This window comes from Vanessa atalanta, chromosome W (genome assembly GCF_905147765.1).
Source record: "Vanessa atalanta chromosome W, ilVanAtal1.2, whole genome shotgun sequence".
Lineage (NCBI taxonomy): Eukaryota > Metazoa > Arthropoda > Insecta > Lepidoptera > Nymphalidae > Vanessa > Vanessa atalanta.
The window spans coordinates 4,469,149-4,483,936 of NC_061901.1; the positions used below are offsets into that span (position 1 = coordinate 4,469,149).

Below are 14,788 nucleotides of genomic sequence, written 5' to 3' on the forward strand. Positions count from 1 at the left end.
GGTTGTAGCCATGTAAATTTGGTGAATGCATCGACTATGACCAATAAATATGCGTTTTTATTTTCCGATAAACAAAATGGTCCTAAGTGGTCAACGTGAACTGTATTCCATGGCAAATTACCTTTATTAATGGGACGTAGAAATCCGCGACGCTTTCCGGTGGGTAGTTTAGAATATTGACAAGATATACAAGATTTAATATATTTCGTAATAAACTTTCTTAACTTTTCAAACCAGTATTCGCGTTGAACTAAATCGATTACTTTCTTTTCATTTAAATGACCGTTATCATCGTGATATGTTTTAGCAATCCTCCATCTTACCGACTTAGGAATAACTATTTTAAGCTGATTATTGACTAACCTATATAGAATATTTTCTTTATATGCAAATTCATTTTTAAATTCCGGATTGTCAATATTTTTAATTATATTTTGAATTTTTGGGTCTTCTGTTTGAACCGCAATGACCCAATTAGTTTCATCAATATGTTGTAATGGTAATGCATTACGACTAAGCGCGTCTACGTGTATCATTTTTATACCGGGTCTATATTGTATAGTAAAGTCATAATCTTGTAATTCGAGCCACCATCTACATATTCTTGGTAAAATGTCTTTTTTTGTCCATGTAGTACTAAGAGCTTTGCAATCGCTCAATATTGTAAAGTGTTTGCCTAAAAGATATACACGAAATTTACGAACACTAAAAACGACTGCCATTGCTTCTAGCTCATATGAATGATATCTTTGTTCCACTTCACTGTTTTGTTTACTATAATAAGCTACCGGTTTAAAATTATTATCAGGTTGTTTTTGTACTAAAATACCACCTATGCCATGACTAGACGCGTCAGTATGAAGTTGCGTTTCCAACTGAGGGTTATAAATTGCCAAGACTGGCTCAGATAGCAAAGCTTTTTTAATATCTTCAAAACAACTTTGATGTAATTGATTCCAGACCCAAGGAGTATTTTTTTTTAATAATAGCGATAATGGTTGGATACGTTTTGCAAAGGAAAATATAAATTTTCTAAAATAACTCGCAAGACCAATAAATCGTCTAAGTTCGTAAATATTTTTAGGTTCTGAAAATTTACTTAAGGCTTCTATTTTATCTGGGGAGGGTTTTATTTCACCACAAGAAATAATATGGCCCAAGTAATCAACGCTGGTTTTTAAAAAAGAACATTTATCTCTACGAAGCGTCATACGCGAGTTACTTATTATATTTAAAATGATTTCAAGATGTTGAAGGCCTTGATTTACATTTTTGGAAAAACACAAGATATCATCAATGTAAGCAGTTGCAAATTCAAACCTATATTGACCAAGTAACATGTTAATGGCTCTCTGAAAGACTGCTGGGGCATTGGCCAGACCAAAAGGCATGCGTTTATATTGATACTGTCCAAAAGGTGTAACAAATTCAGTATATTTTCGACTTTCGGGGTGTACCATAATTTGATGATACCCAGCTGCTAAATCAAGTTTAGAAAACCATTTTTCTGTACTAAGTCTGTCTAGTTGGTCTTGAATCAGGGGCAGGGGATATATATCATTTTTAGTAATTTTATTTAATTGTCGATAATCGACGCACATTCTATATTGACCATTCTTTTTTTGTACAAGTATAGTTGGACTTGCATATGGCGAGTTACTAATTTCAATAATATCTTTTTCAATAAGATCCTGAATTATTGCCCTTATAATTTCTTGTTCTTTTAGTGACATTCTATACGGTCGATAATAAAAAGGAATGTTAGATTCTACTTCTATTTTTATTTCAATATTAGATAAACCTATTCCAGAATTATCTTCAAAACAATGTTTATATTTATGCAAAAGATCCCTAAGCCTGTTACAATCTTCTTCTTTTAAATCAGTGTCTATGGTGTTATTCTCATTTTCTAAATTTTTACCACGAGCTATACAGGATGTAGAATACAAGGTTACATTTTCAAATTGATGATTAAGAACATTAATGTAAGCAATATTATCAAAAAATTGAATAGTTTGATTTGGTATATCTATTTCTTTACTTGGACATCTGTGTTCAGATCTGTTTACTTCAAATACTCTGTTTTCTATGTCTTCTTCACAAAACACTAAAATTCTATTCAGACCATGTTCTAAACTCGTATCGTAAGGAATTTTTAATTCGATTTTATTTAATTGAACATCTTGTGCTTCATTAAATGGTAATTCTGAACATAAATTGTTTTCTTTAGAAAAAATTAGATCACGAGTTGTTTTTGCAATATGAATACCTGGTAATTCTGTAAAAGCCCGACCAACAATCATGTCAGTATCTTGTAAATTATTATTTACTACTAAAACAGGACATGTCGCACTAACCCCATCAATATTTAAAAGAACGGTAGCCTTTCCTATTGGTGTAATTATTTGTCCCCCATAGCCTTTTATACTAGTTCGAGAATTGTTATCAATTTTTAAATTGATTTTATTAGCAGCGGCTTCAGTTATAGTATTACAAGCACTATCCAAGTCAATATATGCAGTTAAGTTAAAATTATCGGCCTTAACAGTTTTATAAAATTTACGATTACCCTCGTCTACTGAACCAATGTGAAACATTTTATTAATTTTATTTCGTGATGTAGAGGCCTCTTTGAGATTTCATTAGTTGCTTTATTAAGAACCTTATTTTTATAAAAACAATCTGTAATTTCGTGTCCTAACTTGCCACAATGAGTACACTTCTTATTACTCCTACAAATATTGGATGTATGCCCTATTTTGCCACACGTATCACAATTCACAGATTCTGCCCGACACTGCGCTATTAAGTGACCTCTACGACCGCATTTAAAACATTTAATTCTATCAGCGAAAATATTAGAAGACTTATCGTTTGTAAAATGGAACGGTTCTATCGCAGCATCAGTTAAATAATGTAACAATGCTTTAGTGTCCCTACACCCGGCCCCACGGGCACCTGCTTTTAATAAAGGGTCATTCAGACTATAAATTATAACATCGCAAATGATATGGTCTGATAAGTCACATGCTTTCCCTTGAGATAATTTTTTATAATAAAAATCAGTTACCTTTTCATCCGAACGCTTGATTACGTTAACGAATTCGTGTAGTTTTGCGGCTAGCCCTCTACTCGTTGGAAAATAGTCGCAGAGCCTCTTCTTCCATTCTTCCCAGGTGATGTTAATGTCCTGTAGATGCCCGAACCACAGCAACGCGTTTCCTTCCAGGGAAGCAGTCATGTTGTAGACGAGTGTTCTTTCGTCCCATCCGTATAACTTTGCAAGTGATTCCAGGCGTTGAATCCATGTAAGAACAGGCATAGTTGACTATTAGTGTTTTGAAATATATTTTGTACATTACTTATTAGATTTCTTGTTTCTGTACCAGTTTTATTATTTCCTACAGACAAATTTGATAACGTACCTTCAGTATTATCTTCTGTTGTAGATGTTTCCGGAGCTTGATTTGAAGTTAACACCAATCCAGGAGTCGCTTGACACTGTGTATTATAACTTTTTGTTTCTTCTATAAGTTTTTCGACCATTGTTTCTAACCGCTTCAATCTTTTTGTACTAGAACTGGAACTATCACGTCGACGTTTTCGATGGTTCGAGGACTCAGGTGATTTTGTCCTCCGTCTTCGGCCATTTCCCATTGTGAGGCGTTATTGAGTTCTTCAAGGGTGATAGAAAAAAAAAAATCACTCCTTTATCCCACGCACTGATATGCTAGGGCGTGGTAATAAAATGCAGTATATTTCAGCACTTCTGCTTAATGATTGAGAGCATAGTTCACTTTTTCATCTTATTTATACACTCGGAATGAACGTTATTACAAATGTTGTTAACAACGTTATACAAGTAACGCCATCTACCTTTACGTTTAACAAACTACAGTGATAGTAATGATTTGCAAACAACGCCATCTATTATTACGGCTACACAACTACATTAGTTAATATTTTAAGCATTATGAATCACGTTTACAGATATTGACATAATTATCATAAGATACAATATTTTATAATACATAATTGTAGACAATAACTAGTGCAATACGATAGGCGTAATATTAACAGTTAACACTACATAAAATATAATTTCTTCTTATAACTTAGGATAATATATTGTTGCCTAAGGTCTGATTTGGCTGACGTGGTGCATGAATGGCCGAGGCATAACCAACAAATAGTGGAAGTGACCCAACGGTCAGCGTGCCTGTGAAATGAAAACCAAGGTCGCCTCGGAATTTCAGATTGTAACGCCGAATAATACTTACCCTTAACCGATTTTGATGAAATCCAAAAAGAGTTCCAGGATTTATCCATTCGAGCTTTCGCAAGAGTTAGCAAGTCTAGAGTCAAGAGTGACAAAATGCTCAGATGAACCAGATTGTATAGTAATCTTTGCATATGTGACTCCAAGTCATATCAAATTAAAAAAAAGAAAAAAAAAAGAATATGAAACAACAACAAACTGTCAATGTCGATTTGCCGATGTACAAGTGTTGTTTTTCTTGGATCCTAAGGTCTTGAAGGGTCTTAGTAATTTAGGCGTCGACGTGAGTACGTGGGATATTATTGTAGTGTATTTTGTGGTTTCGAAGCTAGATGTGGAATCTCGTAAGCAATGGGAATATTTACAAAGTCGTGCTACAGATAAACTACCATCATGGTTGAAACTTGTTGAATTTTTAGAGTCCCGTTTCAGAAGTTTAGAAATGATTGAATCCGGAAAACAGAACCCTATATCACATGCTTCCAATACCGCACGACCTATACCAAGACCAAAATCATTTCATACAACGCTTCAAGACAATCACAAAGCCGAAAGATCCTACTTGTACTTTATGCAAAGGAACACACTATATTTTTAACTGCAAGCAATTTGGACAGCAGACGGTGACAGAGAGACAAAACTTTGTGCAGAAAACAGGTCTATGTTTTAATTGCTTATCGAATACTCATCCTGTTAGCCGATGTCGACAAGCGAAAAGCTGCCGTCGGTGTGGAAAAAGACATCACTCATTATTGCACTTTGAGAGGGAAGATTTACAAGGGAACACAAACTACGTAGAGAATAAGGAAGAGAAAGAGAAACAAATTTCACACACTCCTCTTGAAACAAAAGTTGTAGCGAATTTTGCGAAGGGAGATTTACAACGTTACAGCGTTTTATTTGCAACAGCGGTTGTTAAAGCTAATTCAAAAAACGGAAGTAAATATATAATAATAATAATACAATTACTTGGGTTAAAACGAAAGCCAATAAATGGTTTGGTGTCAGGAATAGGGGATGGTCAGAAATATTATAAGACTTCATTAGTAATAGAATCACATTATAATTCTGATCATAAAATTCATGTCAATGCGTACATATTGTCTACACTTGCGTCAGTACTACCGACAAGTAATTTTAATACACAAGATTGGTTAGAACACGAGAACCTTACACTAGCCGATCCTGGATTTGGAACACCAAGCAAAATCGATATTTTGCTTGGAGCTGAGGTTTACAGCGAAGTGATATTAACTGGAATGATCAAAAATCCTCAAGGAAATCTCATAGCCCAGAATACAATCCTTGGCTGGATTTTGTCCGGAAGAGTGTCGCAAGACTTAGTCAGTGAGAGAGAGAAAGTTATAAGTATGCATGTTAATGTTAGAGAACATGACTTATTGAAACAATTTTGGGAGATAGAAAATGAGCCGAATAGTCTGGAGAAAAGGTTAACTAAAACAGAAATTTACTGTGAAGAGTTTTATAACAGAACTACAAAGAGAAATAAGGATGGTAGATTTGTTGTGAGGTTACCGTTCGCTGAAGAAGATCCAAAATGTCAATATGGCAAGTCAAGAGAAATTGCGTTAAGAAGATTCCTGTATTTAGAAAAGAGATTGTTGAAGAATGATAAGTTGTACAATGATTATAGGAAAGTCATGGAAGAGTATTTAGCCTTGAATCATATGTCACGGGTAGATAGTGAAGATCTTAATAACCCAAACGCGGTCTATCTTTCTCATCATGCGGTTGTACGTGAAGATAAAGAGACAACGAAAATTCGAGTTGTTTTTAATGCATCTTCGAAAGGAATCAACAATGTATCATTAAATGACGATCTTTTGATTGGACCAAAGCTGCAGCAAGATTTGAGACATATTCTGTTGAGATGGAGGAAGCATCGAATTTGTATAGTGGCTGATTTAGTTAAAATGTATAGGCAGGTAAGGGCACATGATGTAGACATAAATTTTCAGCGAATATTATGGAGAAATAGTCCTGATGAAACAGTCAAAGATTATAAATTATTAACTTTAACATTTGGCACAGCCTGTGCACCATATTTAGCGGTAAAGACTTTACAGCATTTAGCCGAAATAGAATCACTTAAGTATCCAATTGCATCCATTATCACAAAAAGAGATTATTATATTGATGACCTAATGACCGGATGTGATAATTTACAAGAAACCATACAAATTTACAATGAGATGAATAGTTTAATGAATTCAGGAGGATTTCAGCTTCAAAAATGGAGCAGTAATTCGGACATTTTACTAAAATATATTGATAAGGATAAACATCGATCTAATCAGTACGTACCCATTAAAGCAGACAACATGGTAAAAGTATTAGGTATCTGTTGGAATCGGAACACTGACAATTTCGAATATACTATAAATTTACCCGAGCCTAAGGTGCCTGTGACAAAACGTCAAGTTCTATCAGATATAGCGAGATTATATGACCCAATAGGATAGATTGCGCCAATAGTTATAACAGCCAAAATTTTTATTAAAAAATTTTGGAGATCTAAATTAGGGTGGGATGAAGAATTAACAACAGAGTGGTTACAGTTTCGAAAAGATTGAATTGACGTTAAAAATATCATAATTCCAAGATGGCTAAATTACTCTAACGGCTGTAAAACAAAGCTACACGTTTTTTCTGATGCGTCACAGGCAGCTTATTCCGCGGCGGTTTACATTCGAATTATGAGTGAGGAAAATGTCTACGTAAAATAGATTTCAGCTAAAACAAAGGTCGCACCCATAGACAAAGAGTCATCAATCCCCAGATTAGAGTTATGGGGTGCACTTCTTGCAACAAAATTATTGTATGAAGTGTCCATCGTAATGAACATACCCAAAGATAATTTATTTGCCTGGACGGATTCAACTGTTGTTTTAGCGTGGCTAAAAGGTCCTGCATGTCGTTGGGCGACTTTTGTAAGTAACAGGATATCGGAAATATTGACAATGCTTGAGTATACTCAATGGGGGTACGTAAAATCGAACATGAACCCAGCCGATTGCGCATCGAGGGGGCTGAGATGTAGGGATCTACGTGATAATCCGCTTTGGTGGTCCGGTCTAAGCTGGTTATCAAAACCTATAATTGATATTGAAAAATTAATAGATATTGACACACAAGAAGAAGAAAAAGTAAGAAGTTTGACAGCGTATAATACACAGAGTGAGGAAGACTTTATTTGGGTTAAATTTTCTAATTTAGATAAAATGTTGAGAGTAATATCAATTTGTCGAAGATTTCTTAAGTTGCCAAAAAATGAACGGAGAAAATTACCAGGACACGTTACTATTGATGAAATAAATCAGACTTTACAGATATGCATTAAACAAGCTCAAAGTTTTGAATATCAACAAGAAATACAGCAGATACAATTACAGGGAGAAACATCTAAGAAGAGTGGTCTTTCCAACTTATACCCATTTTTAGATAAAAATGGGATTATGAGGGTTGGAGGACGTTTAGAACAGGCTGATATAGGCTATGACATGAAACATCCAGTGATTATTCCTGCTAAGAGTCACCTTAGTAGGTTATTAATCTCTGATGCACATGAGAAAACCATGCATGGCGGACCACAGCTTATGTTAAATTTCTTAATATTGGATAGTAAGAGCAAAGGAGTTGGTAAAGAAACATTTCAGGAAATGTGTTATATGTCTTAGGTACTCAAAGGTATCTAATCAGCTCATGGGTCAACTTCCAGGAGTGAGGCTGAAGCCTATTAAACCATTTAAATCCGCTGGAGTTGATTATGCTGGTCCCATAAATATAAGATTTTCTCCTGGACGAGGTGCTAAGTCATATAAAGCATACATATGTTTATTTATTTGCATGGTTACTCGGGCCATTCATTTAGAAGTGGTTACGGATATGAGTGCAAAGGCATTTATTGCTGCTTTTCGACGCTTTTTCTCTAGACGTGGTCACTGTCAAGATCTTTATAGTGACAATAGTACAAATTTTGTTGGAGCCGAGAAACAACTAAATGAAATGTTCTACAACGCACGTTCTGAGTTACCGAGTGAGATATCACGTTTGCTGACCTTCGAGAATACAAGGTGGCACTTTATTCTATCTCATGCTCCAAATTTCGGAGGCCTCTGGGAGGCAGGTGTAAGGTCTGTCAAAATTTACGTAAAGTTATTGGTGATAGCACGCTTACTTACGAAGAATTATCTACAGTACTGACACAGGTGGAGGCTTGTCTAAACTTGCGTCCTTTATCCGTACTTTGCAACGACATTAATGACCTACTCCCACTGACACCAGGTCATTTCTTAATAGGAGAACCCATTCCTAATGTAACTGATGTTGATTATTCTGATAAAAAATGTACTGGTCTGGAAAGATGGCATTTAACTCAAAAAATGGTTAACGATTTTTGGAAAAGGTGGTCGAAAGAATATTTGTTAACTTTAGCTAATAGAAAATATTAGCTATATATTTAGCTAATAATAACTTAGATAATTACTGTGATAAAAACCTTTTACGCTTAAATATAAAAAAATGTAACATTCTAACATTCACAAGGAGACTGAGGCCAATATTATTTGACTATAATTTGCTAAATACCGGTCTGGTCAGAGTTTCTGATTAGAGATTTGGGTGTTTACTTAGACCATAAGCTAACCTTTTCTAATCATATTAATTATATAACAGCTACAGCGTACCAAATGCTAGGATTTATTCTTAGATTGACTAAGGAATTTAAAAATAGGAGGAGGAGGAGAAGTTGCCTTCGAGAGAGCGCTCCGTAGCCGTGCCTTTAAAAAGGCACCAACCGAAAGAAAGGACGCAGTAGTGCCATCATCGTCGGTAACAAAAAGCATGGTGGACCCGGCGACGCTCGGAGCGGAGGAGCTGCACGCGGAGGCGGAGCGCAACGTAGCCGCTATCCTCACGGTTGCCAAAAAATCGGGCAACCTCAAGGGCGGCTACATTAAAAGCCTGAAGGAATCGGCTGCCGCCCTACAGGCTATAGTCGAGGTCCTCTCTTCTCGCACTGAGGCGGAAGAGACACGGCGTCTGCAGGCGGACAATAGCCGCCTGCGCCGGGAGGTCAAAAACCTCAAAGAGGACCTGAAGGCTCACAGGAGGGAGTTTGCCGACATGAGGGCGACCATGACGGCTTCGAGTGGGCCTTCTGCGGCCACTCCATCCACCGATGCAATGATTGATGAACTGAGAGAGTTCATCACGATCTCGATCGGTGCGATGCTGGACGCCAGACTCCCTCCCCCGAGAGTAAGCAGTCCACCAGCTACAACCGTAGAGCTGGACGTGCCGAGGCCTTCGATGCCACCCACGGCTTCTGCTCCCAAAAAGCAGGAGCAGTCCAAAAACAATAGGACAACCCCGGCTGCAACGGTACCACCGGCAGCTAGGACATCCCTTCAGCTCAGGCTGGTACGGGGCAGGAGGTGCAGGCCCAGATGAAGTATCTGGGCCTCATCCTGGACGGTCGATGGAGCTTCGGGCAGCATTTTGTCCATCTCGGCCCGAGGCTCATCAACGCCGCCGCCGCTCTCGGCCGCCTCCTTCCGAATGTGGGAGGACCGGGATCGCTATGCCGGCGTCTTTATTCCGGCGTAGTGACGTCGATGGCGCTGTACGGTGCTCCGATCTGGGTTGACGCCCTCACCGCTCACAATCGGGCTCTGCTGCGGAAGCCGCAGAGGGTCATAGCGGTGAGAGGCATCAGAGGGTACCGTACGGTGTCGTTGGCTGCGGCGACACTTAGGGCGATCCGCCCTGGGAGCTCCAGGCGGAGGTGCTCGCGGAAGTGTACCGGTTCCGGGTCGAGGCGAGGAACCGCGGCGACCGTCCAGGGTCGGCGGCGGCGGGCGGATCAGGGCCTAGCCCAGCGAGCCCTGATCGCGGGATAGCGCGGCGGGAGGTGTCACCCTCCTGCCACGAGTGTGGTACGCCAGTCGACACGGCGCACCACCAAATAAATAAATAAATAAATAAATAAGTAAATAAGTAAATAAGTAAATAAGTAAATAAGTAAATAAGTAAATAAGTAAATAAGTAAATAAGTAAATAAGTAAATAAGTAAATAAGTAAATAAGTAAATAAGTAAATAAGTAAATAAGTAAATAAGTAAATAAGTAAATAAGTAAATAAGTAAATAAGTAAATAAGTAAATAAGTAAATAAGTAAATAAGTAAATAAGTAAATAAGTAAATAAGTAAATAAGTAAATAAGTAAATAAGTAAATAAGTAAATAAGTAAATAAGTAAATAAGTAAATAAGTAAATAAGTAAATAAGTAAATAAGTAAATAAGTAAATAAGTAAGTTGAGTTCCCAAACAATCTATAATATAGATATGCCTCCTATAAGACGAAGCAATTTACGTCGAAGAACCCGAAATGCTACAAATACATATAAATTAATTGGCGAATAGACTCAGCTCTGCAGCCTATGCGGTAAAAAAAAATAGACTTTTGACTGTTGTGGATACGGCTCGCCTGGTGTACTTCAGTTATTTCCATAGTATAATGACGTATGGCATCCTACTCTGGGGTAATGCAGCTGACATTAATACTATTTTTGTACTGCAGAAGAGGGCTATTCGTGCAATTTATAACCTGGGCCCAAAAGATTCGTTAAGAGGTAAATTTAAAGAAATTAAAATAATGACTGTTGCTTCTCAATTTGTTTTTGATAATGTTATGTATGTACGCAAAAACATAAATGATTTTCCCAGAAATTGTGACGTACATTCTTTTAACACTAGGAACAAGAATAAACTTGTTACTCCAAGTACCCGATTACACAGGGTTAGTAACTCTTTTTTGGAGCAATGTCCCAGAAAACGTTCAAAATTATTCAATTATAAAATACAAAAGAATCGTTAAAGAGCGTTTGTGTGCTAAAGGATATTACAACACTAATGACTTTTTAGTTGACTGCACACCTTGGGAATGAAATGATAGCCTCCAGGCTGTTTCAAATAATTAAAATATAATTATCATTGTACATGGAAAATGATTAAATATATATATATATATATATATCCCGCTGAGTTTTATGATGGTAGCTCGATACAGCCGTTAGGGACAATTAGACCTAATGTTTGTTATAATAATGTATGTAAAAAATTAGATTTATTTGTTATTGAAGGGGGAACTACGTCGTTATTGGGGAGACAATGGCTGTCCGAGCTAGGAATACAAATTCCCTTTTTTCATAAAAATATTAATTGTGTGCAAAAATGTAGTAATTTGTCGAATTACGATTTAAAAACTTTAATTAACAGATATGATCAACTGTTCAGTGGCGGGCTGGGGTGCTTCACGGGCGGCAAGACTCAGTTGCGAGTGCGGGATGGAGCGACCCCAGTGTTCTGTCGCGCGAGGCCGTTACCTTACGCGCTGAAGGGTCAAGTGGAGGCGGAATTAGATAAAATGCTGCGAGACGGCATAATTGAACTGGTGAACAGTTCGGACTGGGCAACTCCGTTAGTACCGGTACGTAAAAGTGATGGAGGATTACGTTTATGCGCGGATTATAAAATTACAATTAATCCCGTCTTACTGATCGATAGGTATCTTTTACCGAAAATTGAGGACTTATTAGTTAGTTTGAATGGAGCTCAATTGTTTTCGAAAATCGACTTATCGCAAACCTACAACCAAATCGAATTAGATAGTTCTAAGGACTTGACAGTTATTATTACACATAGGGGGTTATTTAAGTATAATAGGTTGGTATTGATGATTTTATAGATGACAGCCCATCTAGTCCGGGGATTTTTCAACGTATAATGTCCCAGTTGCTTGGTGATATTCCTGGAGTAGAAGTATTTCTGGACGATGTCATAATTGGAACCAAGGGGGGTCGCGAGGAGCATTTAGCTACACTCGAAAAAGTTTTTTATAAATTGCAATCTCATGGTATGAAATAAAAAAAAAAATGTTCATAAAAAAAAACTAGTTTTATTTCAATGTGTAATAATCGCGAAAATCTAAGACAACATTATGTTCATTTTTAGTAGAAGAAGTTAAGTATTTGGGTTATGTAATATCTAAAGAGGGTGTTAAGGTAGATAAGGATAAAATTGAAGCCATTGTTCGAATTCCACGTCCAAAAGATGTATCCGAGCTAAGGTCATTTTTGGGCTTAGTTAATTTTTATGCTAAATTTGTTAAAAACATAAGTCAAATTTTGTATCCGTTATATAAATTATTAAAAAAAGGAATAGGGTGGAAATGGTCGAATGGTTGCGAAGAAGCGTTTATTAAAATTAAAAAAAATTTAACGAGTACGAAAGTCTTAGCCCACTACGATGCGCAAAAACCATTAATTCTAACGTGTGACGCGAGCTCAAGAGGCATCGGCGGCGTCCTCGCTCAACCGGAGCCGGGGGGCGCCGAGCGGCCGGTAGTGTACGTATCGCGCGCGCTAACAGAGACCGAGAAGCATTATTCACAGATAGATCGTGAGGCGCTTGCAATTGTATGTATTTTGTGTAAAAAAATTACATCAATATTTATACGGTAGGCATTTCACGTTGCGAACGGATCATAAACCCCTAGTTAGCATTTTTGGCCCCAAACATGGCATTCCGGCCATAGCAGCGAGTCGTTTGCAACGATGGTCAGTAATATTATCTGCGTGTACTTACGATATTGAATATGTTAACACAAAACTTAACAGCGCCGACGGCTTATCGCGACTGCCCGGGCGCAATGTGAGCGGGGATGACTCACCTCTCGATCCGCCCGAACAGACTTATTTACACTTCGCGCAAAGTGAATTATTGCTCGATCATAATAAAATTAAACAACAAACATTGCGAGATCCTTTATTAGGTAGAATATTACTTTATATCAAAAGTGGCTGGCCGGAGCAGAATGAAATAAGGGAATTGAAAACTTATTTTAATAGAAAAAAAGAGTTATACGAGGAATTAGGATGTATTATGTGGGGTCATAGGGTGGTAATTCCTGAAAACTGTAGGGATAGGGTTTTAATGGATTTGCATGAACCGCATATGGGGGTTAGTAAAACTAAAGCGATGGCCCGCAGCTACGTGTGGTGGGCGGGGATCGACGAAGCGGTGGAGGCGGTATGCAAGCAGTGCGAGGTGTGTGCCGCGGAGGCGGATGCACCAACCCGTCATACTGTCAATCCATGGCCGTGGCCTTCAAAGCCCTGGTCACGGATTCATTTAGATTTTTTGGGTCCTTTTCAAGATAAAATTTACTTAATTTTAATTGACGCGAGAACTAAGTGGATCGAAGTATATCCTGTCCCTAGTACCGCCGCGCGTTATACATTGAATAAATTAGAGGAAGTTTTTGCGAGATGGGGGTTACCGAAGCAGATGGTAACCGACAATGATCAGCCGTTTACAAGTACAGATTTTTCAAAATTTACAAGTAAATTAGGCATAGAACATTTATTTTCAGCTCCTTACCACCCTGCGTCAAACGATGCCGCCGAATATGCTGTACGTACGATAAAAAAAGTAATACGAAAAGCAATCCGTAAAAAAGAGGACATTCAATCATTTCTTAATACGTTTTTATTACATTACAGAAACACGGAACATAGTACTACTGGGGAAAGCCCTACTTCTCTAATGTTAGGGCGTAGTTTGCGTACAAAATTAGATTTACTTAGACCAGATAGGGATAAAAAAGTGAAGGAAGCCCAAGCGCGTCAAAGGAAGTTAGGAACAGAGGAAAGTCGGTCTTTAGAGCCGGGAGAGGATGTGTGGATGCGGAAGTATCAGGGAGCTAATAAATGGGTGCCGGGTAAAGTTATAGAACAGTTAGGCGCGACGGATTATAGCATTTTAGATGACGTAGGGAGAGGATCGCACAGACATATCGATCAGTTAAGACGGAGATCTACGCGTAATTCCATAGTTGCTCCATACACTCCATTGCAGCATGATTCCCCTGGGGTTCTGACACCGGAACTAATGAGCGATAGTCCAAAGATGCCAAGAATGGGTGAGCCGGTTGTCAGAGAGGAGTCTAGTGGAGAGAGACCGCAACCAGAGGTAAACGAGCAAAAGACTGATATGGTTCCAAGTTCGCCCACACTCGCAGCTGAGTCGCCGCTGTCCGTGTCGCCGCCTCGGATAAGGCCAATACGCAAATGTCGTTTAATTAAACCATTGCATGGTAGTGTTAAATAATTTAAAATAGTGTTAGTCTACTTAATAATAAATAAGGTTAATATTAACATATTAAAAAAAAAATGTTTAAATCTACAAACCTTATAACTTAGGTTAAGCTATTTGTATTCGGCTAAGAGGTTGTATTGTATAGAGGGGAGGATTGTAGTAAAGTGGGTAATTCGATATAACTTGTCAAAGATATATGTGATAGACATTTTGTGTAGTTACGATGTCACGGAAAATATAGCGGTAGTCAAGAAAGCACGTCTATTTATTTCTCCCTATTTGACGATAGTTTAGTATCACACCGCGGGATTGTTGGTGGTGGCTTTCCTCG

The 14,788-nt window shown here is 37.8% G+C and overlaps 1 protein-coding gene across 1 annotated transcript; it reads left to right on the forward strand.

Moving 5' to 3' along the window:
• The first annotated feature begins 5,538 nt into the window (after positions 1–5,538).
• LOC125075563 lies at positions 5,539–9,116 on the forward strand. The gene is made up of 2 exons (XM_047687275.1): positions 5,539–6,225; positions 9,033–9,116. The coding sequence occupies exons 1-2, from the start codon at positions 5,539–5,541 to the stop codon at positions 9,114–9,116; spliced, it is 771 nt and encodes a 256-aa protein (XP_047543231.1).
• The last annotated feature ends 5,672 nt before the right edge of the window (positions 9,117–14,788 follow it).